This window comes from Miniopterus schreibersii, assembly GCF_964146895.1.
Source record: "Miniopterus schreibersii genome assembly, chromosome: 9".
In the NCBI taxonomy this organism is placed as follows: Eukaryota; Metazoa; Chordata; class Mammalia; order Chiroptera; family Miniopteridae; genus Miniopterus; species Miniopterus schreibersii.
This window is the reverse complement of record NC_138118.1, coordinates 75,857,053-75,883,929: the sequence shown is the minus strand read 5'-3', so window position 1 is coordinate 75,883,929 and position 26,877 is coordinate 75,857,053. Positions and strand designations below refer to the sequence as shown.

General features: G+C 44.8%; 1 protein-coding gene and 1 long non-coding RNA gene across 8 annotated transcripts in view; one reads left to right on the top strand and one right to left on the bottom strand.

Annotated features, from left to right (window-relative positions):
* The window catches only part of CREB5 (cAMP responsive element binding protein 5), a 362,526-nt gene extending 353,740 nt beyond the window's left edge, over nt 1-8,786 (bottom strand). For 3 of the 7 annotated variants that reach the window (XM_081146784.1, XM_081146785.1, XM_081146789.1), the window contains exons 1-2: nt 8,681-8,736; nt 7,348-8,207 (exon numbers count right to left, since the gene is read on the bottom strand). In XM_081146784.1, coding sequence (XP_081002910.1) covers nt 7,348-7,401 — 54 coding nt within the window. In that variant the 5' untranslated portion in view covers nt 7,402-8,207; nt 8,681-8,736. Of the gene's footprint in view, nt 1-5,151; nt 5,208-7,347; nt 8,208-8,680 lie in introns of those variants that run through there. The other 4 variants (XM_081146791.1, XM_081146788.1, XM_081146787.1 and 1 more) reach the window with 4 other exon arrangements.
* A 116-nt stretch (nt 8,787-8,902) lies between these two features.
* LOC308561741 lies at nt 8,903-16,510 on the top strand. Its single transcript, XR_013999549.1, has 5 exons — nt 8,903-9,107; nt 9,214-9,862; nt 12,936-13,094; nt 15,100-15,303; nt 15,913-16,510. It is a non-coding gene; the product is annotated as an uncharacterized lncRNA (long non-coding RNA).
* Nucleotides 16,511-26,877: the final 10,367 nt, after the last annotated feature.

The following is a 26,877-nucleotide window of genomic DNA, read 5'->3' as shown; positions in this document are numbered from 1 at the left end:
GCAACATAGCTGAAAGGTGCCGATCTCGACCGTTTCCAAAGTGGAGGGTTTCTAAGAGGCTACGTGCAAGCAAATCCTAAGTTAAGATTTGGAGGGAAGCAAACCTTTTAAAGCTTCCATATTTGAAACTTACACAAAACTGAGCTCAGGTGAGGTACAAAGAGTTAGCTTCTAAATTAGTCAGTCTGTACATTTTAATTTTTATTAATTGTATTTTCTTAACTGTGTCTTACAGCATGCTGCACACTTGCTAACCTTGAACTCTGAATACAGTACTGCAGTCCCTTTCCTTAAATAGAATCACAGAATATTAGAGTAGAGGACTCCTTCGAGATCAGTTAGAATTGGGGTTCTCAGCCCTGGCTACACTTTACAAACATTTTTGAAGCTTTTAAAATATATAGAGGCTCACGGCTCCACCCCAAACCAATTAAATCACAAAGGGTGTAGATGTCAATATTTTTTGTAATAAACTCCACAGGTGGTTCTACTGGGCTGCCAAGATTAAGAGCCATTGATACAGAATATATACATTTGCAATGCCCGATACCATAGCCACTGGCTGTCACTGGCCATAGTCACAAGTGGCCACGGAGCACTTGAAATGTGACTAGTCCAAATTGTGTGGTAATTGCAAAATACACACCAATTTCAAAGATTCAGTACCAAAAAAAATCACAAAGCATCTCATCAACATTTTTATATTGATTATACTTTGAAACGAAAATCTTTCAGATCTATTGGGTTAAATAAAATCTTATTAAAATTAACTTTACCTGTTTCTATTCACCCTTTTCATGTGGCTACGAGGACATTTAAAGTTACGCATGTAGCTCCCATTTGTGGCTCCCACTATTGAATGGTGCTGGTCAAGACAACACGCTTATTACAAATGATGAAACTGAGGCAGGAACGCAGAATGGGTTCAAGGCAGCACTTTGGGGATTCCCTCTCCCGGTCTTAAGGTTCCTTTCCTGTTGCTATAGACCTCTTGGTTGCACAGCTAAGAATGGCAGAGCCCTGATGCCATCAGCCAGATTTTAAACCTTTCTTTCTCTTGTCTTGCTCACCGCTTCTTCTAAGATTTGATATTAAAATCTAACTCCCTTATGGAAAAATAGCCCCTCTCCACTGTGCACATGCTTGTGATTTGTTATTGTAGGATTACTCATGAAAGTAGAGGAAGGAGAATGGATGTTAAAAAATAAATCTAGGAAAACATTAACATAAAGAAAATGCAGAGAAGGGATGGGAAGGACTATTAAGGCTCTCAGATGTAGACGGTCAAGTTCTAGCCTGTGAATGTTTTACCATGTTGTGGCTTAATAAGTAACCCCGGAGACCCTCAGCATTCTAAGAGCCATCTTCAGCACAGTGTGGGGCTCTGCTCAGAATTCAGAAGTTTGAACCTACAAAATTGTCTTTCCTCCCAGAAGGGCTGTTTTCCTGGGCCACGTTGTCATTACAGGGAGGCAAATCGGGCTCTTCGCAACGGCGGGCTACGCCATACCTAGGTACCCTGCTGGAAATGGACTTTCTGCCCTCTGGTGAGCGGCTTAGTACCTGGTCATTCAGAAACCAAGCAGCAGCATTGCTTACATAAAGAAGAAAATCTTGTTTTGATAAAGTGCAAGATCTGGCAAATGAAGATAAAAATGTATTTCTTCTCATAACCAGCTAATTCCAAAAAACACAAAGATGTTTTTTGTTGTATGTGGTTTTCTCCCCTGGGGAAGCCAGCAGAGAGCGAATTGCATAAAACTGGCTGAAATGCATTATATTTGAGAAATCATGCAACACAGGGCTCCTCAGTGCAATAAAAGAATAAAAAAGACCTGACTTCTGATAGAAAGCCTTAATGCAAAGAGCTGGAAAGGAAGCGTACGCGCCAGGCCAAACCACACATACAGTAGATGCATTCAAGATTTCTATCGAGATAGTCTTGTTCCCCATCCTAAATACTGCATAACCTAAATGTCATCTTAAATCAAATGTTTGGTGCTCTGGAGCCCCCTATGTTGCATGCGTGATTTCTATTAGCTATGATTAGTCAAGCTTTGCCAGTCAAACCACAAAGAGCATACTTCCAGGCTCAACTCACTTCTCATGTAGTGAGATTCACCTCCAGACTCTCATTCCTACACACCAACCTGGAAAATAATAACTTACAGATGGATCCCAGGCAGAAGTACATCTGCCAGAGTGAAAACACTTGTTGCTCTATTGAACTAAAAGAAAGGTTATCGATTTCAACTTTAAATAATTTTTCGGATCTCTTCGTCAAAGATCATCAAGAGAAGACAAGAAGTACAGAAAGGTGCTGCCTTATTCCGAAATGGCCTTTTAGAGCACTTTCAGCTCCGTCTGGCTTTTCGTCTCAAATGAAATCTGGATGGTGTACTTTTACAGGGCACGTCTAATAATCACAGACGAAGAAGGATGACCTTTAAATAAGGAGGCCAATATTAGAAAAATTAACATCACGGATATGTAAGAATAAACAGAATAGAAACTGCAGTTTATAAGATTAGGGCACACATTCAAAAGATCTCATTTTTTTAAAAATGTCTTTGAAAAGTTAGTGATCAAAGGCTTGACAAGAGCAGGCATCCAAAGTCATGGGTTGTGTTTCATTCATGACAAGGGCGTTTACGGTGGCCTGGCTCATGGAAAGAAAACCTGGCCGACCTGGAGGCAGAGACTGGGCTGCTAGGCTCCGTTTGGCAATCAGTTCTGGGCCTTGGGTGAGCCAGGGAACACCACCAGGCCTTAGGTTCTGTTCTTGAAAATGAAGAGGTTGGTTTATGAGGGCGAAGACCTCCCCCCAGCTCCAGCTCTACATATGCCATAGGCCTTTCTATCTCACCATCAGGATCCTGAGGCCTCGGCCCAAAGGAGCTGTTTCTCTCTAAAATTAGTTCGAGCCAAACACCAACATGGTAGTTTTCAATCCTTGTTAATTTCAGGGTAGAGATTAGAAATGTAGACCTTGAGGAAGTGGAAGGAAGCAATGAAAATATGTATTTTTAAAGTGTTAAATGGATTTTGATCTATTTCTCAGAAAAGATAATCGGGCAGTAGAGCATGGATGAAAGAAATATGGAAATGTCAGCATAACATCTTATACATTCAGGAATTTATCCTAAACTTTGCAAGTTTTATTCTGAAAGTTCCAGAGTCTCAACAGAGCTTGAAGTTTTTGCTCTTGTTTCTGGAGCAGTGTTATCATAACCTAGAAACTTGTAAAAGGACTGGCTCTCTCGCTCTCTCTCTCCCCCTTCTCTTCCTCTCAAGTTAAATCCATGATTTGTGATTCCCAAGAATGAAATATTAATGAATCCTCAAAAAACCCACTAATTGCCCATTTTTTTTCCTAATTACAAAATGTAAGAACTCTTTAGTGAGAACATTAAACACGATGTCATTTTTAAAGTGCCACAGTTTCTTTTTAAAGCAATGCTATAAAATAGATAGCTTATTCAGTTTACAAATAGCAACACAAAAAGGTTCTTTAAGTCTGCTTAGCATATCTGAAAGTGCTTCTTTTTCACAGTTAAACATTTGAGGCTATTGGCCTCCCCCAGTTTATTACCTTATCTCAGTTGTATAATTTTCTCAAGTACGATTCAGAGAAATGGTCCTAGATTTAAATTTTTAAACACTAATTTATAAAAGCATTGGTTGATTCCCATAATACAGCTGGTAGTCAAACTGGACAAGATAATGAATTGACTGAGATCATTGTTCCATCTTCATCCAAGAAAGCTGCCTCTAAAAAAAGATCTTAAATTGCTGTAGAAATCCAATTTGTAAGAAGCCAAAGAAGCATATAGATGGGAAACACTAGCATGATCACATTAATTTTGTGACTAACGGCAATGCTTTGGAGTAAAGAAGAAAAAAAGAAAAGATGACCAAAAAAATAAAAATAATAAGTCCATTCAAATCCCCAGTTTTAATTTAGCAACAACACAACCAGAAGAAAACCAACTACAAATACAAAGCTCACATCTTGGGGATCCCACAAGCATCACCCCCACATACACAAAATAATTCTCAGCTTAATGAGAAACAAATTCCAGTGCTAAGGAAATGCTGTAGGGTGGTGATACATCATTGCTAAAAAGTAAATTATACTAAGAAATCCGGAGGCCAGGAACTTGACGTCAGTACAAATAGCCATGGAAAGTCCATGATTGATTGGTTTTGAACCTGCGGTGTGGGAAACTGACAAGCAGTTGTCATGAAAATCTTCAACTTACTGTAATTGCAAAGCTATAAGGGGAAAGTCTCTCGACAAACTACCATTCATTTAACCACCTATTCAAATAAAAGCTGCAACACCACAGAGAGACAGAAGGAAAGGCACAGTTTCCACTTTTTTGGTGGGAATGTTCTAATAAACTATCTGCTTATGTATAAACTATATGAGGTCACAACTGGCTTCTCATTTACAGGCAATTTATGGATATCAGCAACTTACATTAAAAACAGTCGGCTCAAAGGTGCTATCAATTGAGCAAATGTGCTTACTCTGAGTCAAGTTGGAAAATAAAAATCACTATGAATCAGTCAGGACTTTAAAAGGACAGATCTACTAAAAATGCTACAAGCCAAGAAAAACGGCAAAATCTATAGAGAGGCACAGGTGAGTTCTTTCATTGTTTTCTTTTTTAAGTTTTAGAACCAAAGTAATAGCTGATAGTCGATTGCTAGCACCCTTTTCAGTGGAATACACATCTAGATTGGAATGTGGAGAATGGTTTTTTGTTTGTTTTCTTTTTAATTTTTAGGTTTCTTTTTTAAGAATTCCCTCCTTATTAAAACTTAAGTACTTATTGTAGTGATTCATAAAAGCTTGTAGAGTAGTAAGAGAATTCTTAGCTGACACATAAACATGCTCATAAACATTATTTTACCCAGGAAATAAAGGTCTTATTCACACACACACAACACACACACACACACACACACACCTTCCACACAAAATGCTACCAAGCCCCAGGAAACTGACAAAAGCAACATTGAAACTCAGTGCAAAACACAAATCCCACTTCTGAATTCCATCTATGAAAAGACAAGATTGGCTTCATTTTACCCAAACTGCAAAGTTCCCTCTCTGCTTCATACCCGTAATAAACAGCATCTTACCATTATCTGTAGAATAAATTCAGCAACGTGTTGCTTCCTGCAGTCACCAAATCAAGGCTTTTTTTCTTCCTTTCTTTCTAGTGACTTCTTTTTTCACCAGCAAGATTAGGAAGGAAATAAATCTGAGGATTCGCCTCAGTATTTCAGACACAAGATTGTGAGGCTAGCCCTTAGTAAAAAAAAAAAAAAAGAACAGGTCTGGTATTTTACAATCACTTCTGCAACTCAGAGGTATACCTCCTGGACTCTCGGACCTCCTCTCCTCCCTCGATCTCTACGTTTCTTTTGGTAATGAGACTAATTTTTCCAGTAGCCTCGAACTCCCTAGATTTAACCGACATGGAAAATGTGACTAAAAACTTGTAGAACTGTCTAGCCTCCAACCCTACACAGAATCAACTTTGTTGCAAGTGTTGAGCACCTCGCAAGCAGCTACTTGCTCGCTTAGCCTCCTGGACTGCACAGCAGTGAACGCCAAATAACAGTGCGCCATCTAGTTAGCAAGCCGAGCTCTCCCTTCCAGAAGGGGGGACACCTTCCAGCCCTGGGAGTTAAGGACTTGTCAGGGTTCAGCTGCTCTGAAGGTCCAATTGTTTATTTAAATAAAAAAAAAAATATATCGCTACTGAGATAATCCACATCCAGAGGATATGGGAAAATTTAGGTTATAATGGCACTACAAACTTTTACATCTAACTTTGATTTACAAGATAAAAGCAAGTTTTAAATTAAAAGGGCTTTCTGTTAATAGAGCTTATTATTCTGAAGACGGGAATGATTTTCTTCGAAAGTTGTCCCTGGGTGCATGCCTATTATCTTTGCCTTTCCCCTTCCACTAATGAGCATTTATCTAAAGAGCCTGTTAATCCTCTGATGTGTGCTTCTGGTCAGAGGTAACAGTTGGAATAAAACCGCTAATCACCGATCACTAAATCACTGATCATTAATCACGCCCTTCAGTGTCCGTGACCCCGGCCAATTTTTCCTCTAGGTCTATGCATCACAAACGAGAAGTTTAACGTTTTAGATGCACACGCATTGGGGGGGGGGGGAGACTATTTCATGTCTAGATGGGAATAAATAATAAACACCGCCGCACACTGGGAGAAGGATTTTTCAATTAGACCCCAGACAGGAGTTTCACAAAGTGCCCGCTCCACAGCCTGGCTTTCGCTCTGAAGACAGCAGATCTGATCCTAACAAAACCTGTGTCCTTCAGGAAACTCCCACCTACTCAGATCATACATTTTCCTTCGTTTGGCTTTCACCCGCTGCAGCCCAGAGAGCTCACAAACCCTCTGGCCCTTCCATCCCAAGCCCTGTGAGTAATTTTTTATTTGGTTTCTACTGCGCACACACCCCCCCCCCCGAGAGTTTTTACTTTTGTCCTTTAAGCGTGTCACACACACACAGTTGTTTTTATTCCAACTGGCAGATTCGGAGTCTGACTCAATTCAATAACTTAGGAATTTAACTTCCTCCTTAAACACAGCAATGGAAGGTTAAGAGAAAGAAAGTAACACACAGCAGTTCCTTGCAGGGCACTTGGGGTTGAGCAGCTCACACTCGCTCCCTTTGCAAATGAAACGCTTAACCTCGGTCCTTGCAGCTAAATCTGACTTGGTCGGCAGCCCCGCTCCCCTCCCGCGCGACGCAGCTGGAGAACGGCGACGGCGCGCTCGGGAAAGTTAAGGACTTTGTTTGCAATGGGCGTGCTGCTTTCCGAAGTCCCCACGGGGACCCGGCGTTATCCTGAAGCCTCTCGGCGTTCCCTGAGATGCCTTTTCTCGTCGGGGCCGAGCGTTTTCGCCCCGGAGAAGCGGGCCTGCTGGCGTCTTTCTTAAAGAATAGAAAAGGGCAGGGCGTGCCCGCGCTGATCAGGTACCCTGCTCGCCTCGGACGCCAGGAGCTCTCACCCACACCCCGGGGACCGCGCCGCGGCGGGGAAAGCGGCGAAAGGCGGAGGCGGAGGCGGAGGCGGAGGCGGAGGCGGGGCCGGAGCGGTACCGGAGTGGGCGGGAGCTGGGGGGCGGGGAGGGGTCCCGGAGGCGGGGGCAGTCCCGATGCCCCGGGAACTGGCGGTTGTACAAGTCTGTCGGGGGCTGGGGGTGGAAAGCAGAGTTGCTTTGTCAGCATTTCTAAGCCCCCCCCCCCCCGGAACCCTTGAATATCTGAAGCTGTTAATCAGACACTTACTGGCCTGCAGAATGACGTAATGGACCTGCATCCAGCCTTTATTTCTTGACACATGTCAGCGAGGGAGGGAAAAATAAAAATCTAACACACTCTGCGGACTCTGACACAACATGCACGCAGCGCATCCAGTTCCCGGCCTCCAACGAGCGTGAAGTGGGGGCGGCACCGGTCGGGGGTCGTTGGGGAGGGGGTGGACTGTATCCAGCTGTTTACCCCCCACACCCCCAAACAAATCTGGGGCCGAGCAGCAGCAGGATGCAACAGCCGGGAGGAAACGTGTCCTTGGTTGCTTCGCACGCCTGGCCCCTCTAAGAACTTCGTGAAAAGTTTAAGCGGTGCCGTGGAGAATCTGCCGCACAGGGTCCGCCGCCGGGAACTGCCACCGCGCCGCCGCGGCGACAGCGGCAGCTGTCATTTGGGGCAGCGGCGGGGAAGAGGTGGTGATGCCAGCGAGCACGGGACAGGGCGAGGGAGGCAGGAGGCGGCCGGAGGAGGCGACGCAAGGAGCCCCTCCGCTCTCGAGCCTTCCGCGCCCGGAGCGAGAGCCGAGCGCCCTCCGAGGGCAACGCGCCCTCCCCGGGCGCGCGCGCCAGCCGCGGGGGCAGCCCTGCGGGAGAGGTGGCAGCAGCAGGCTCGGCACCCGCGAGGACGCGAGCCCCCGCCGCCCGCCTGTCCACCCGCTAGGTGACCCGGCGTCCTCGCCGCGCCCGCTGGAAGTTTGCAAACTTTCTCCGGGGGTTCCGCCGCATCACCGGGAGGTTGGGGACGCGGGGGAAGGTTCCTGGCTCGCCGTCTCCGCTGCCGCCGCCGCTGCCACCGCTTGACCGCACTTCTGGAGGGTTCCGCACCTTGCCAGGTCTCTGGAGGCAAACACACACCCCCGATTCATAACTGTTCCCCGTGTCAGGGAAACACACGCGCGCTCCCACACACGCACGCACGCCGGGCGGACACAGCGCTCGCTCCACGTTAGCATCCCTCCAGTCGCACGGCGCGGCGGCCACCGAGACGCGCTCCGGGATGGACACGGCGTGGGGTCTCTGGGGTGGCCTCAGGACACACAATTCCACAGTCCACCAGCATTTGGGGCCGGACTTCCCTCTGGTCCGCCAAAGTGTTTACAAACACAGATCACCCTCCAAAACAATGCATCGCATCTTCCCTACTCCTTGCCCTGTGACCTGCCCACTGGACCAAGTAACCTCGCGGCTGCCGCCTAGAACCAACCCCTGCAAACAAGTACGCTCCCGAGATGGCTCCCTCGGCAAGTGCAACAAAAGTAGCTAAATGCAAAAGCCCCAGAAGTGGCCCGGCCGTATTTTTAGGAACTTACCAAACAAGTGTGGAGAAGGCAAGAGCAGAGCCCGGGTGAAGGGACCACGTTGGACTGAGCAAAGATTACAATACATTCTATTTAGAGTGCATTACATCACCCCCCCGGTGACGTCACGTGGGATTCCTGAACTTCTAAATCATTGCGGTCCGCGGGGGAGGGAGGCCGGGGCGGGGCCGGGCGCCGAGGGGGCGGACGCCGCCCCGGCCCCGCCCTGACCCCGCCCAGGAGCGGACCCTGGTGCACCCGGCGGAGAGCGCGGCGGCGGCGGAGACGCGCAAGCAACAGCTTGCAGAGCCCAGCGCCGTGTGACACGGCTCCCTGACATTAGCGGTGTGAGTCAGCTTGGAAACAATCCTCCGGGCTGCAGGCGCGACCTCGGAGGAGGGGCTCTCCTGCCAGGAGGGGGCCTGGCAGCATTGGAAAGGTGTGGGGACGGGGGTCGGGGACAGGCGGGGACGGGGGTCCTGAAGCGCGCGGGAAGACTTTCTGGAACATAAATGCAAGACGCCCCCCTCTTCCGTCACCAGCAGATGTCCAGCTCCTTTTGGCCTGCGACAGCCGTGACCTGATTACAGTGTTCCCTGCATCCTGGCTCCTCGGAGCACTCGCTCCAAACTCCTGTAATCGCCCCCGCCCCACGTCCCATCCAAGGCAACTGCTTTTTTTGTGCACGCTCGCTCGGGGGTGCGCAGACCCCACCCTGCCCAAGACCGCCCGCCTGGTGCTTCTGAGAAGCCCGGGGAAGAGTTGCCCCTGGAGGCGAAAGGTGAAGCGCAGCTCGAGCGCAGCGAGGAGCCTGATTTAGAATCCGCGTCAGAGCCGGAAGGCCCCTGGCGATCCCTTCCAGCGCCGCGTCTGGGACTCGCCCGAGCTCACCGGCTGGCAAGTGGCAGAGCCCGAGCCCGAGCCAGGAGGCAGGACCCGGGCGCCTGGGCGCAGAGTCGGCCTGACGGCGCCCCGCGAGGAGCCGGGCGCGCTCAGCGTCGCCGGGGCGGTCACCTCACCCCCTCCCGCTTGATTTCCACGCCGCTGTTCTCCCCGCGGGCGGGCTCCTGGGGAAGGCACAGGCTCAGTCCCTGCCCATCCCAGGCCGCTGTCATCCCGCAGCAGCTCGCCCCCCCCCCACGGGCACTCCCCCAAGAAGGGGGGGCAAGTGTCTTAATTCTACCCATTTCACAGGTGAGCGAAGGCAGACTCCAGAAGGTGAGGGGGCTGGCCTGAAGACCCTTGAGCGAGTGGTGGCACTGGTACCCCCCAACCCCTGTTTTTAAACCCCAGACCCCGCTGGGCTCCTTTCTAGAACTCCCTTCTCCTGGGTTTTGGGTGGTTAGAACTTCTGCTCAGGAAGTGTTGGCTGGCAGTCGGAGCTTTGCTTAGGAACAGTTTAGCCCCATTAACTAACAGTAATTATTCCTGACATTTATGCAATATTTGACATTTATATAGCACCTCTCGTCCCAATGCATCATAACCGTGGCTGCAGTTCGCCAGAAAAATCATGACTGGACTGGCTACAAACGGCAGTGCTTTGCCCGGATTGTCACATACTTCTGAGCTGGATTTGACATAATATATGGAAGAACTTTGCATTTCCTTTCTGTTCTTAAGGGTTTAAACAACTCCCTTCCCTTCCCTGTTCCTTGGGACCACAGGGACCCATGACGGTTCGTTTCCCACAGTCTTACTCAGAAGCCTTCCCTGAGTTTTCCGTTTGTTCCTTTCCACGTGGAGCCCCGAAGGAGCTTGTAAAAGAAGGGCACCGGCCCTGACTTGAATCTTACCCAGTAAAACTTTAGCTATGACAGCTCAGTTACCTGGGTTTACAGAAGGAAGGAAGCAGCCCCCTGGCTCGCATTCCCTCTCTATTACCAGGACGGGATTTGCCACCTATGGCAGGTACCCACCCCCTCTCCCTCAGAGAAAGTGTGAGCCCCTGGAAGAGCAAACGTGGAGCAGAAAAGGCACCGAGCTCGGCACATCGGAGCTCAGTCATATTTTTTAAAAATTAAAAGTCTTTAATTTCCAGCTGACAGTGGGACCAAGGGCATAGAATGGAGAACTGAGTAAGCAAAGCCAACAGGAAAGTCAAATATTTAAAAATCTGTAAGTAGTGTCAACAAATACATTTAATCCCCAGTATTCTCTACACATAAACATATAGATATGAGTTTTACTGCAAGCAGTTCATCAATTTCTATTACTACCCAAATCCTTTCTTGATTTTTAAAAATTCTTGGTGACCTTTTGACGTGCTGTCCCTGGTAAACAATGCCCCCGTCTGCGCCATGATGGACACAGAAATACACGTGAAACTTTTCCAGTGACTTCCCCAAGTATTTAATAATCATGAGGTTGCTTGGAGTCACACTGGGTAGATCCTTTCTCTTAACATCAGCAATATTGTTCATGGTGCTCACTCCTTTCTCAGCTTCTGCTAAACTGACAGCAATTTTATTTAGAATATTTCTAGCCATTGTATTATATTTTTAAAATGTATTCCAGATCTCAGTTACCAAGTCTCTCTCTCTCTCTCTCTCTCTCTCTCTCACACACACACACAAATTGCAAGTAAATTGAAAAAGGAAAATAGTGTTTATCAGTATGGATTCTAATATCAGGTGGCCTAAGTTCAAATCATGGCTCTGCTACTTGAGTTTTAAATAATCTCTGGTTCTCAGTCTCCGCATCTATATAATGGGAATGGTGGTGATAATTACAGCAACTCTCGTGGGTTAAGAATTGTGCTGTGTAAGTACTTGCCCTAACTTTTATTAATGCAAGTAATGTGCCTAATGCCAAGATAGGGGGGCATTCAGTGATTTTATCGAACGTGCCCAAATGAATGAAGAGAATCTGCTTCCCCATACCTCTCCCAGCCCCACACTAACCCCCGCATGTACCCTCAACACATGCCAACAGAGCCCTCGTGTCTGCTGACTCTAATTCCCGCATGCCTTGTGCTCACCCACTCTCATCCAGGGTCTCTCAGAGCCAAAGTCCCATAGACGCTGCAGTTCCCAGAAGCAGCCAGGCAAGAGCATCTCTAGGGGTATCTCAGCTGGTGGTGGCCATGACCTGGGGCATTTAGCCCCTAGGTACCAGCATCACCTCCAGAAATGCCAATTCACCCACTAGGACTCAGCCCCTTCTGGCCTGGGGGATGGGCGGAGACAGGCACCCTTACACTAGAGTCAAGGTAAACTGGCTGGGGTACTACCCACCCGGGAAGCTCCCGCCTTTGCATCACCCGCTCCACAGGGTAGGGGTCCAGGCAGGGCACGAGGTCCTTCCCCCAAGGCACCACATTGGCTACACCTCTGAGGGGCTGGCTGGCATCTATACTGACCAATGAGAATAGATGAGAACCCCTGCGAGACGAGTGATTAACCTTTTGGTTGCTGGATCATTGGTCAGTGCAAGGGAGAGGCCTGGGCAGCTGGGCCAGTGGAGGTCAGAACAGTAGGTATTTACTAACCCCTCTGGGGAGAAATACTTTGGCCTCTTGCTTTGGATCTAGTCATTTCTCCAACATTCAGCAAAGGTTAGCAGGTCTGTTGAGCGCTGGAAAGAAAAAGAAAAGAAAAAAAAAGGTCTCCTAGGCTCCCACAGAGGTTCTCAAACTTAGCAGCATCAGAAGTACTTGGACAACTTGTTAAAATCAGTTTCTGGGGTCAGACTTCCCCAGGGGTTTCAGTTCAAAGGTCTGGCACTAGGCCCAGGATTGTGCATTTATGATCATTTGTGATTCTGAGGCAGGCTTCTGGGGGCCCCACTCTGAGTGACTCTGGTTTCGTAACTTCAAAATGGGCTGCGACCTGAGAGGAAGCTGAGGAGGGGACAGGAAGAGCCTGCTGCCTGCAACACTAAAAAAAAATAAGACCCCGGGCTCATGTGCTTAAGATCAGTCCTCTAGCTGCTTTCCATAAAGACACACATTCCCCTAGAGCAGACCTCTCTTCATTCCTTATGCCACTCCGGGGGGACCTTTCCCGTTCATTTTTCATTCAAGGCTTTTCTTAACTGAGCTCATGGGTGATGGGAAGGGTGCTGCTGGGGTGGTGGTTAAACCCTTAGCCATGGCCCCACTGTGAAGTTTCTATCTCTTCTAAGACTTAATGTTTTTTTCCCTTGAACCTGGTTGAAAATCAAAAGCCTCACTATCCCAAACAAAGATTAGTAGTGTTAACATCCCTATAAAAGCTGAGCTTATCTTAATGCATGTTCTCTCTCTGTCTCTCTCCCTGAACGTGAGACTTGATTCAACAACAACAACAACAAAACCACGGCTCTTTCTCTTTCCTGCCTTGGGACGAAGTGAAAGAGATTGACACATGCTCTGAATAGTGACTCAGAATAATAGTGCTGAGTCAGCGCACTCCAAAAAATTCCAGCCATTTCCTTAAGATCAATGGTAAGTGGAAAGTAAGGGTTTTACAATAATTAGGAGTGTGTCATATGTAGGGAAGGTTCATTTAGACTAAAACATTATTGATATCACATAAATTAATATTGAGCGTGGCCTCCCACGAACTGGGATTTCACGCCCCACCTCCTTTTATATCATCGTTAGCCACATGTTTCACTCATGCACTGCTGACGTGGGAGGTTACTCTCATCTCTTTAGGGCATTTAAAAGTACCTTATTGGAATGATTCTTGAGAATTTCAGTAGCTTTTAGACCTAATTGATCAGCGACTCCCTCTCATTCTTATATGATACAGAATATTTAAAACCTGGAAAGTTCCTCTCGACCTCATTGGAATGGTGAGAATTACCCACTGAGGGAGTCGGAAAATGCAAAGCTTTCCCATCCCCCCTCTGCTCCCCGCCCTGGTTTAAAATAGTCTGTCTATAGCTTTCCCAGCAGTGCCCTTCCTTGACGTGACACTTAAAGAGAATCCAGTCCTCTCCGTACGCTGGGACATTGGACTGTTTAGAAAAACCGTCCGTTTGCAGGCTGCTATGGCTAGTTAACGCTAGGCCAAAGTCTGAGGGGCGCAGAGAAGACTATTATTTGCCAGCACCAACGCTGGTCCACGCCCCTTACATATATTTATCTCATTCAATCCTGACAACTCTGGGTGAAGGATGTTATTACTCCTGTTGTATTGATGGGAGTATTGAAGCTCAGAGAGGCTAAGTGATTTGGCCAAGGTCACACGGCTAATAAGTAGGCGGCTGGGTTTCAAGCCTAGTTCTGATTCTGGAATCCCCCTCGTCCATCCCACTGTGGCCTTTGCTTCCAGACACCTCTCCTTTCACCCTCCTGACCCACCCACACATGTAGGTACATACAAAGGTGGAGAACTGCTGGCCCTCTTGGCAATCATTTTGTTGGGAGTTGTGTCCCTTCATAGACCGAGGGGAGCATAGGCGTCTCTGATGAAGAGCAGAGGTCCCTGCGTAGCAAAACCCTGGCCGTCGTAGGTGACCCAGGCACGTCACGGCACTGTCTATGTGGGGGGAACTGTGGTCCAGAGAGGCAGCAGCTGCCCCGAGCACGTGTGATGAGAGTGGGCTGCTGGCCTTGGCTTTGACCCTCGCCCCGCCGAGAAGGCGAAGAGGGCGGGAGGTCGTGGGTGTGGAGGCTGGCGGGGCTCTCAAAACACTGGCTGAGTTAGCCAGAGGAAGGCAAATGCAAAGCAGTTGAGATTGCCCGAACCCTATTTCTTTCCTTCATTGCAATAATTGCTCACCTACTTTCCTTTCATGGACTCAGATCTGGGGCCTGCTACGGAAAAACGTAAAGGTTTAAATTCTGAGGACACCTTGAGAAATACAAGGGCTTGCTCTGCCTCTCCATAGCCAAAGGGGCCCCTTAAGCTCACCCTTTCGTTTCTTTAATGAAAATATTCCTATTGTTTCTACAGACTGTAAAGTTATACATGCCTATAAAAACCTCAGGTAAAACAGACATGTTTAAAATAGAAAGTATATTTCTCCCTATAATCTCTTCCGGAGATAACCCCTATTACGTTTGATGAATATCCTTCCAGAAATTATAGTAGCATAAATTGTGTGAATGTGATCAAACTACATATTCTGTTCTCAAACTGACTTTTCCCACTTTACAATTTATTGAGGACACCTGTCCGGGGGAATACTATAATATGGCATCACCCTTTTTCCTGGCTATATAAGATTCCATTGCTTGGATTTAGTTAATCAATTCCTTATGGCTATTCATGTAGCTTGCAATTTGTTGCTATTATATCATTGCTACTGTGGACACTTGTTCATGTACTTATACGACACATGTGACTGATTTTCATAGAAATGGTATCACAGGGTCACAGACTATGCATGTTTTAAGGTGTTGTTACAGATTGCTTGCTGGTCCTCAGAATGGTAGCACCAGTTGACTGACCAACCTCCAGTGAGTGAGAGTGTCCCCTGCCCCGTTCCCTTATCAATAGGGGGCATCTTGTAAGAGGAATTAAAGTCAGACGTGAGATATCCAACCAGTGAAAGTTTATCCCGTGAGCAAAACTGAAATTGGTGGTGCCTACAGAGACTCCTACACGTGGAAGGCTACACCGCAAACGCAAGCAATTTTAACAACAGAAGTCGCACCCCCAAGTCATTATAACTACCGCGAACCTGGATTATTATGAATCAGTGTAAGTCTGTCCCATTCAGTTAGGATAACCTGGCTGGCTACTGTGGGCAACTGGGAGGGAGTCTTTTTTCTTTTTTTAATTGTGGTAACAATACATTTACCTTTTTTGCCATTTTCGAGTGTACAGTTTGGTGACATTAAGCACATTCACACTGTTGTGTAATCATCACCACTGTCGATTTCCACAACTTTCCCATTTTCCTAAAGGGGAACTCTGTGCCCACTAAACAGTAACTTATTTCCTGTCCCCCTGGAACTGGGATTTGAACTCATGGAACCTGAGTTAAAGCCCAAAGGCTGAAATCCCAGGGTCTCCTGCTTTGAATGGTCCCACCATGGTGCCCTTGGTTGTGTATTTGAATTAACTCAGGTTTCACCATTTTCGTTTTGTGAGTAGGAACTCGCGTGGCAACGGGGTAGCAGCCGCAGGCCACTTCCAGAAGAGTGGGAGGCTCCGTGCAAAGGCGGGTGGTCAGGGCGCAAGTCAGGCCTTGGCTGACTTACCAACGCGTGGCCCGCTTGGGGTGGTTTTGTAGAAGGCCGGGGTCTTATGTCAAACTGATGAACCAGTTTCAAAAAGGGTGTGTGTGTGATAAGCATTTCTCTCCAGATTCTCTAATCCAAATAAACGGGCCGAGAGGCAGCTGTGTCGTGGATAGAGCTCCTCGGGGCAAATCCTCGGTATCTCACATCTGGAAGGAGAGGGAGACGCGGTGTCGTCCGGAGGCTGGTTCCAACCCGAGAGACCCAACAGATGGGGTCCTTACGGCCCCTTATCTCTTTATGTCGGTCCCACCCACCCTAAGTTTCGCTTCCCCAAGTAGATCTTTCTGGAATAGAGCTGCCATCACTCATTCCGTTGTCAAGGGGAGAGTGGTTGCCTTTTTGGAGCGAAATACCACCCTGTAAATCAGCCACCAGGCACTGTTTATCCCGCTGATGGATGCCACACATCCACACATATGGGCCCGAAACCAAAGCTACGGATTTTTTTTTTTTTTTCCAATCCACATATTGGATTTTTTTTTTCTTTTCTGTATTTTCAACTTATTACACTGCTGTTTTAGAACAAATTCTTCCCGGGAAATCAGGTTTCACATACCATTTAACCCTGCAATCGAAGCACTGCCTTAACAAGAAAACTCCTCAAGAAAATGTCTGTATATCCTCGTGGCATTTAAAATGTATTATAAAGTAATCTGTCTTCGTAAAAAGAGACTCAGATTGTTTCTTTTTTACTATATTCACAGTGCAGTGAAATGAATAAAGCCTAAATAGTTCAGAATTTAAGGAGGAGAGGAAGGGAAAAGAGACAAAGGAGACAGGTCTAGACTGGCACGGGGACAAAGCAGAAGAAAACCGAAGCCGTGGCTTCCTTCTGACTGTGTCACCTCGCTTTCCTCCACTTGCCAGAAAGAAGGAGAAATAATAGCATCCAAGAGATATGGCTGTGTCTTAAAAATAAAAAGAAATTGCAATTAAAATGATTAAACTAAGTAAAACAGACACGGGAAACATAGAAAAGAATACATATTTTCTGTGCACTAAAGCCTCTGATCCCATTAAATACTTAAGTAATATCTTCCTGACATCACGACTGTAGAAATAACATGTTACTTTTAGACTTATGACATCAAGAGATTATATGACTAGTTTGTGAAAAAAAGATGTTTAATTTGCCATTTTAAAATGACACTGATATAGATTAGTATATATTATGGAATTAGATATGTATGCTGTGCCAGCTAGTTGTATACTTTACTATAAACATCCCCAACAGGTGCACAAATACCACCTAAAGTAAAACAAAAGATAATGTATCTTATGGCAATAAAAGCATATCTGCCTGAAATCGAAAAGAAGAGAAAGTACATGTATATTCCCATCGTCCCACATTTTTGTCTCCCGGGCACGGTGCCATATATATATATAAGCCTTTGTATCCTATGATTAAAAGAAAATAAGTGTAGAATCATGTTTGCTACAGTCTGCTGCCAAAAGCCCATGTCTATAATCCATCATTAAAATGTGACAGTGTATGGCTACAAAGAAAGCAAAATCTCAGTCGTCATGCTCATTTGCAAATGTTTCAGAGGCCGAGCTTGTTTGGCAAACCTGCTGCTTCTAGGTTATTTGTGGACTAACCAGTTTATGGAGCTGATGATTGCCTTGCGCCTGCATTGCACTTCTGACTTCCAGCTTTAGTTTCTGCCCTTGGCATCGACTTGTGCTGTGTGGCAAGGGGATGGCATGCATTCAGCAAGCCCAAATTCCAGAGCTCCAGCCCACCCCTCCTTTGCCCTTGCCAATCTGATTTCTGAGGAATTTGTCTAGAGTTGCCACAGGAACAAAAATGGAAAAGAACCTCCTTGCCCCACTTTGCAGCCCATTTTCTAGAATACGTCCTTTGGCCGGAGATGCTGGGCCGCGGTAAGGAAAGGGGGTTTTGTGCCTGTTGAAATGAGGCCTGTTTAGGATGTTCTCCGTAGTTGGAGCACATCCCACTGCATGTAACGCACAATGTAGGCCAACCTGTTGCAACCTGGGGAACAGTGCAAGTCAGATATTTGCTACCCAACGGAGCCAATTAGAAAAAACAGTGGGGGGAACCTGGGTTAAAACCAACCTTGTCCGGACATGCACCAAGGCTATAGCATGAAGGGAAATTGAAAACAGAAACATCGGGAAGATCAGTGAGAAGGCAGGGCCTCGCTGTCTTCCTCTACTTTGTTCCTAACAAATGTTCATCTCCGTCCACCCTAAATCACGTCCCTGGAATGAAGACCCTGCACAAGGGAAGTTCATACGCGAAGCCAGTGCGGAGAGACGCTGGCCTTGACCACTCATGGAGGTGGCTGTCTCCTGCTTTGGATGGGTCCACCCCCCTTGAGAGTAGGTGGGTACCCCAGGCTCGTAGAATCCGGGAATCTGAGATGACAGTGGGATCAGCAGACACCATTTAAAAGAGTTTGTGTTTCTCTTCCATGAGAAGAGCCTAATATCAGCCCTTTTCCAAGGAAAGTGCAATGTTCTCGAGTAAATTTCGCCTAAAAATCTCCAAATAGTTTCCTCCTAAAATCCCGCAGGGAAGTAACTGTAGTCCTTTCCCTTCTTCAGGGAAGAGAGATAGGATGCATCATTTCATAGTAAGATAATTTTGGACACTTCGAAATACACACAAGTTACCGTAATTCAAAGAAGGTATAAAACCAAAAGGCGTGCTCAAGTAAAACAGGGAAGAATGACTATTCTTTTATGCCTCCTGTATAATTAATAAATGAATAGCCCGGCCTGGTGTGGCTCAGCAGTTGAGCGTCTGCCTAGGATCCAGGCGATCGGGGTTCGATTCCCGGTCAGGGCACATGCCCGGGTTGCGGGCTCAATCAATGACTCTCTCATCATTGATGTTTCTCTCTCTCCCTCTCCCTTCCTCTCTCTGAAACCAATAAAGATATATTAAAAAAATAATAATAAATGAATAAATAAATAAATAAGCAAGCAAGGGTTTGAAGATAAATTTCCAAACATGTTTCCTTTTATGACAAACTTTTGAGCTAGTGTTATATGAGGAGAAAGCAAACCCTTCTGAAGAGCACCTCTCCCCACAAGATTACCTGTCTTAGGGACTGATTTATCTGAAATTAATATAGCTACTCCAGCCTTCTTTTGGTTACTGCTAGCATAGTGTATCTCTCTCCAGCCCTTTACTTTTATTCCGTATGTGTCTTAATATTAAAGGTTGGTTTCTTGTAGACATCATTTAGTTGGGTCTTGTTTCTTTTATCCATTCTGACAGTCTCTTTTAATTGGTGAATTTAGACCATCTACATTTAAAGTGATTATTGATATAGCTGGAATGATATCTGATTGGGATATACAGCTATATGTAGCTATATCTCTATATAACTAAAGAGTTCTACCATATTTATAACTGTTTTCTATTTATTGTCTTTGTTCTTTGTTTCTTTTTTTATTCCACATTTTTCTGCCTTCTCTGCTTCTAATTGAGCATTTTATATGATTTCATTTTCTCTTTCCTCTTAGCATATCAATTATACTTTAAAAAAAAATAGTGGTTTCCCTAGAATTTGCAATATACCTTTGCAATTTAATCCAAATTCACTCTAACACTAGACCTCTTCACATAGTCCAAGTACCTTGTAAGAGAGAATTCCCAACTTTTCCCTCCCGTTCCTTATACCTATGCTTTCCTTTCTCTTATCCATAAGTTATAATCACCCAACATGTTGTTAGTATTATTATTATTTTGAACAAACTGGTTGCTATCAGATAATTGTTGATTTTCAATTGTGAGGATGGAATTAATGGTTTCTAAGCTCTTTACATATTGGATGGGAAGCCAGAAGACTTTAATTTATAGGAGAGTGAGATTGAGAGAGAACAGAGAAAGGGGAATTAAGATGTAGCAGAAACAGTAATGAGACTAGAATCCATAACCAATGATCAGAACATCAAAGTAACCAAGAGAAGTTGAAACAAATGGAAAGATGGGTGGAAATGGAGCAGAGAAGAGGGCTGGGAGGAGAAGTGTTTGAAAACTAAAGCTTTAAACTGTTGCTTTCGTTATGAAATACAGAGTCGGAGGAAACAAGATTTCTGACAGACCCCACAGAAATATTTGATGCTTCTTGGCTAAAAAGCATTGCTACTTTGAGGGTTAGAAATATTACCTCGCTTAGAAGGTCAAGTGAGTAAACAAAGAGGCCGCATCAGGCCTCCACTCACTAGCGCTGAAACTGTGTCACAAGACAGACAAGGTCCGAGCCGCGGGGCTGAGGTGGAACCTGTAGCTAGGAAATCTCTCCGGGCTTCCCTGCCTCCTTTCCCGCACCTTTGAAAATGAGGATTTGATGAGATAAATTACAAGACAGCTCTATACTGAAATTCTAAGATCCTACGAAGGTATATATGCAGTGGAAATACTGATCTATCCTTATTTAAGGGTAAGAGGGAATTAGGAAGCCCGCAGGGTAAAACCCTGCAAAAGCAATATTGCATAATCCACAAGGTGCAGTCCCTCCAACTCCAACCTGGGCTGCCAGGCGCAAGGCCTTGGCATGGAGAATGAAACTTGCGCCTGAGGACTTTCCAAGGAGAGCAGCCCCAGCATGGAGTCCCAGAGGCCAGGGCGTCCCGGAGCTTCGCGCAGCCCCTCTGATCGAGAACGGGGAGAACTCTCTTGACGTTCCTAGAACCGCCGCAGTAGGAGGGGAGGGTGCCCCCCGCATGGACCCCAGCTGGGATGCAGAGCTTACTGAGGAACAGACCCCAAACGCAGGCAATAAAAATTCTCCTTAGAACAGGGAAGGCGCTAGGGTGGAAAAGCAGACGTGAAAACAAGGAGACAGAGAGCGAAGGCTGATTTGTGGTTCTGATATTTAATGGGGAGAATCACATCCGATCACTCCTGAGGCTGTGGAAATACTTCAGGTGAGTTGAAAGAGTGTCTTAGAGGTAGCCGCCACCAAAGGGGCCGCCGGGGGCCACTGACCGATTGCCCATCAGGATTGGAGGAGCCCTGAGCCAGGAGACCTTATACTGTTGTGGCACTGATTTCCCACTGAGCAAGTCTGTCATGGCCAGTTGATCTCATTTTGTTTATTTTGTGTAATATTTACATTGGAAAGCATGAAAATATTTCAAATGCAAGTTTTATTTACTCGCATAATTCTTTTCCAAAAGATTAATTCTATGGCACGTCGTAGTCTGTTAGCAGACAGATGAAATCCAATTAACATCAGGGACAGAAGAGGGAGAGAGAGGAAAGACACCTGTCGGGCGCTTCAGTGCCAGGCACTGTGCTAGGCTACTCGATGAGGTCATTTAATCCTCGAGAGGTACGACTGCTCTCTTCTTACACACAGGAACAATGCCTAATTTTCGAGACACACATAAGTTGTACTTACTGAAATCTGTAAGAAGTCTGAAGAACACGCGAACACGTGGACAAAAATGTTTTTGATAAAATTATGACATACTAAATTTGAAATAAAACAAAGCCAGGTGATGATGCCGATATAATTGTTTTGTCCTATGAAAAATTGTTAACCGAAAAAAGTTAACAGCAAATGCATTAAGGCGATGGATGAGACACTGAGTGGATTGTTTTCTTTACTTTAAAAAATAATTAAAATCAAAGTTATCAACAGACTTGTAAAAATTCCATCAACGATAAAAAATACAGCAGGAGGCATGTAACGCATATGATACCGTATTCAACTCATCTTCCAAAGAGTTAAAAATGCATCAGGAGAGTCGAAGTTTGAGTCCAAATCATAAACTTCGCTTGAACTCTGTTGTCAATTGCCAGGGAAAGCATTCCAGACTCTAAGAAACTGTTTGATTTTTTTTTTTTTTTCCTTCATAGCATCAAGAAAATGCTGGAGGGCTTCGAGGGCCCCTGGCATGTAAATTGCAGCCATCAGGAGAAAACCCCACTGTAGGAGCAGGCGACGCTTTCGAAGCCAGCTTTTTACAGTCCCTTATAACTGCTGCCACACAGGCAGGGTAAGGACGGGACGGAGAACTCCCCGGTTTGAAATGAGCCAAGTGACAGAAGAAAAAGGAGCCCTCGGCCGAAGCCCCGAGACTCAAAGTACCAAGGAGAGAGGCGTCTGTGGGCACCCAGGAGAGCTTTGCAAACAAGAGGTGCAAGGCCGCAGGGCCTCCGCCAGGAGAGGTGGCTTTGCAGCGCCGCTGCTGGAGAGGGACCAGCAATGTATTTCATCTGGTTTAATAACGTTATTAACAGTTGTTTTTTAACAAAAGAGCAAAATAATATTTCCTGTGAAGCTTTGCTGATAAGCATTAGTGCGGTAAAGCCCTGGGTGCCTTTTGGGGAACAGTCTACCCAGTAGAATAAAACACTATCTGCAGGAGCCTTCACACAGAAGAGCAATTAATTAACTTATGTTGGTGAAGGCTGTTCTCACTGAAACTTATTAAAAGTCTGATTCATCTGCAAAGCCCCAGGCAATCATCAATTGCCTCATAAGAATACGAAAGAAAAATAAGCTACGGTTATGTTCTCATTGAATATCCTAAGAAGATCCTCTTTGCCCTCTGTCTTTGTTTGAAAATATCTCTATTAAGAGGTGTTTTTTTCTTTTTTTTAAAACCCTCCCATTTGACATGAAATATGTTATGGCAGGGAACTGTGGGAGTAAATTACAGAGCCTCCAGGATACCAGATTAAGAGGAGAAGCTGGACTTTCTCAAAGACACACAAATCATTCAACATGTAGCACAACAGGGCGTACAGTGTGTTATCGATGCCGAGTTCCAAGCACCATTGTTAATACAGACCAGAAGAGGAATTGTTCATTAAATAATAAAAGGGGGGAGGGGAGGGGAGGGAACGCTCAGACTTCAGCACTAAAAAACCAGCAGTAGAGGGGGGATGGTATCCCAGGTATTAAACAGCTTAATAGTTATTAGTCTGCTTAGGATTTTCGTTTAATTCAACCCTCCAAACATCAACCTAATGACTTCTAAGCAGAGACTATATTTTATGAACCATGTATGTTTTTTTTAAATGTTTAGTAGAGTTGACAATATCAATAGCGCCCTCTACAGGAAGTTTCAAACCCACAACTTAAGTTTTCTGAAATTTGAAAAAAAGGCTAAGTAAGGTGAAAACGGTCTGGGAACAAGATGAAACATTGAATAAAATGGATAAAAATTGAAGACGATTTTGAAATGCTGTTTATGTTTTCAATCCACATGTCGATTTAGGAATTTGGAATGAAGCAAAACAGAACCACAGCTGATAGCCCTAGGTTATTCTGCATTTGTGTGTGTACATATGTATTTTTGTTGTTGTTGTTGATGGTGGTGGCTTGTTAACATGCAGGCACTTGAGAGAGGAACACTAAATTCCTAATGTGTCTTTTTTCTTTATATTGAAATCTCAAAAACACATTAGCTCTTCCTATTCTAAGCTTTGCTTAGAATGGTTGCAACATTGTACAGTTTTACTCAAATTTTTTTCAAGAAGCAGAGTTCACTTTTTTGAGAACACATAAATAACTAATGCACATGCCTTACAAATTATGCTTATTTTTTTTAATATGCAGTAGGGGTGCTCAACTTGAGGCTTTCGCATGTGAGAAAGTCCTGGCCCTGATAAAATATACCCATATGAATCCTAAACACGGCTGTTTATTAATTACAGATAGTTTCTCTCTCTATGATTAGTGTCTTGAATCCAGATTCAGAGCCAGAATCTGCCTGAAGAAATCATCCAGACTAAATTTTCTACTCATGCCACTCCAGCCTTGGAAGTCAGAGACACGGACTTCTTATCTCAGAGCTGTAATACATCAAATGGCCTTGGGACAGTGATTTAATCTCACCTTATTTTAGCAAGTTATCACAATTGGGGGGAAATTGACTTCTAACTTCAGAGCTATCTCGAGCGAGAGTTGCTAGAAGTGAGGTGACAAATGCCAACGCCGAGAGCTGAAGCATGTGTGTGACCTGTGATCTATGAGGACACCAACAGGGAGTTCGGAGGCTCAGTTTTAGTTTTCACGTTGCCGTAGCTTTTTAAAGTCAATCAACTTTTCGGGGGCCTTCGTTTTTTCATCCAAAAAAATAATGAAAAACTTCTGTTTGGAGAAAAACTTAGAACTTGATGCTTAGAAATACTGGATAAAATCTAATAAACATCTTTTTAATAGTTGGGCTATAAGAAAGGAAGTGTAAATAAATAGTTGAACCCATAAGAGCTGGAAACAGGTCCCATGAGTGAGAGTCGGCAGAAACAATAGCAGCTGAATGAGACCACCAAGGATTTTGAATATTGGAATGGATGATACAGAATATAAAATAACCAGCAATAAAATGTCAATGAAGTAAATATGGAATAAAAATCCTGAGGAAGTAATAACATCCTTTCAAAACTCCAGGCAGATTTGAAAAAAGACCGGATATTTAAACAACTAAAAATGTAATTTAAAAGCATGATGGATAGTTTAATAGATTCATCATGGTTGAAGAAGGAATTGGTAAAATGGAAGATAACACTCAAGAAATTAACCAAAATACGGTAGAGACACAAAGTCATGGTAACTGGGAAAGAATATTTATGAAAAACAGAGGGTAGAATGAGACACTTGCTAAGTGTCTAACTGGCCTTCGAAAAAGTGTTTTAGAGACAATGCCAGTAATAATGGCATAAAATGTTTGAGAACAAATGAAAGATATGAATGTTCAAATTCAGAAAGCACAAACCCCAAGGAGGGTAAACTCACACCAAGACCCAGCCTGGTAAAGCTGCCAAACATCAAGGACACAAAAGCCATACTGAAAGCATCTAGAGGCAAAAAGATTATCCAAAAAAGGATAGTTACACTAGCGCCAGACTTCTCAACAGCAGCAACAAATGCCAGGCGGCCATGAAATAAAATCTGCAGAATGTTTAGAGAAAGGATCAACCTAGAATTTTACATACAGCAAAAGTACAAGGCTGAAATGAAGACATTTCACACAAACTAAAAGGGACACAGTTTTCTGCCAGGAGACCCTCCCCTCAGGAAATTTGAAGGATCCACTTCAGAAAGGATGTGATCACAAGACAAAGGCCTGAGATGCTGGAAAGCAAGGTGGTCCAAGAAAATGCAAGTAAGTGGGTGAATCTAAATAGACTTTGACAGTATAACACGAGAGCATTAATGTGAACATTGACCGGGAAAGTGGGGAAAGGTGGCCCCCAAACAGCGGACAACAATATTATGTAAGATGCAAGGGGAGTGACCAGAGTAAGCAGATAGGCGGGTATATAAATGCATTTATATAAATATATAAATCAGATAAAATGGAGCTCTTCTAGTAGAAGTGAGGTCAGGAGATTCCTAACAGCTGGGTTCACCCAGCAGCTATGACCACGAAGCCATAGGGCTCGAAAGAATGGACTGGAAACTCACTAGGCTGCGTTTCATCGGGAGGGGCCTTACAATGCTCACGTTCTGTAGCTGTTATTTTGTTTTTATAATATCCGTATTTTTATTCAAACAAAAGCCATAGACTCTAACTTTTTTCACTCCCATGCACATAGCTTCTTCCACTGGCTTCAAAGGGGAACCATTTGGTTAAGGAAGCTGCACGGGAATCATATTACCGGTTACCGGGTTAACTAGCAAGGGCGATCACCCATGAGCAAGATCCTTGATTTTTTTTTTTTTAATCTGACTTAAAAACACAATTCTGCTCAGGTAGGAACTGCTTTCAGAGGACATCAGTACTCTTTACCTTTCAACTATCTGATGCTTACTTCTAAATGTTAGCACTGAACTAAGTGTATGTATGCTATCACGTTCTTTCATCGTTTCTGTTAAGCTGTGCATTATAATAGTTTATTATGAGCTTATTTTTATTTTTTTTACTTTTTTAAAATATATCTTTATTGATTTCAGAGAGAGGAAGGGAGAGGGAGAGAGAGAGAGAAACATCAATGATGAGAGAGTCATTGATTGAGCCTGCAACCCGGGCATGTGCCCTGACCGGGAATCGAACCCTGATCGCCTGGATCCTAGGCAGATGCTCAACCGCTGAGCCACACCCGGCCGGGTTATGGGCTTATTTTTAAAAGTGCAAATGGATATAATCAATGAAAGATACTTAATCAAAGAAAACTACTGTTAATACTTCTGTTGTTTTTTTAAAAAGATAAATATTAATTATATAAGCACTGATATGGTATTTTTTGGTGAATTTGAACTATGAGCGCTCTCTAGATTCAGACAGAGGTACAGTTTGAATCCTACATAATTATTTTAGCTTTAACAACAAGGAAATGTTCACGAACTTGAGCTTACATTGATCACAGCACTCAATGGCAAAGGGTTTCACGGGAACTCGGATTAACACTCCTTTTGATTTACCTCAACAGGAAAAATAAAAACCGGGAAACATTTCCGCCGTTGGCCTTGTTTAGCTGTCTTGCTTTTCTGTTGGCACCAAGCATGCTGTTGGCTCTCTGATGATTACTCTGTGTTAAATTTATCTCCCTGTCAGGCTGCAGCTAGTAAACAGAACTTATGTTCATTCATATGTTTCCAAGACAGTAAGTGAATAATCTCTCTTTTTTTTTTTTAGGTTAGGAGAGGTAACTGCGTTAACAGTTAAGGTTCTTTTTTAAATAAAATGGTTTGTTTTCAGATATGGAGACCCTAATGCTTGTTTATGCCTGGCCACCTGAGGCGTGAGGATGGGAACTCTCCCTGGAGGTATAATGCTGCAGGACTAGAATAGGCGGGACAGTCTTAAGCCATTAAATCCGTGCTGATCTGTCACAGCAGCAATAGGAAACGAATTTAGACACCATTCAAGAGGCGACTGTGAAGCAGCCCTTTCCTCCCCTGTTATGATATCATCCGCTCATCTCCACAAGCCACAGCGCTCGCTGGGGTTGCCTCTGTTCTGCGATTGTGCTTTTCCAGTTAAAGACACTGGACCTTTGGCCCCTCTTTTGCATTCCCAGGGTGCCCAGCGGGTGGCCTGTGATGTCTCGCAGCTAACCTTAAACGATATTTCACCCGATCTCATAATAAGC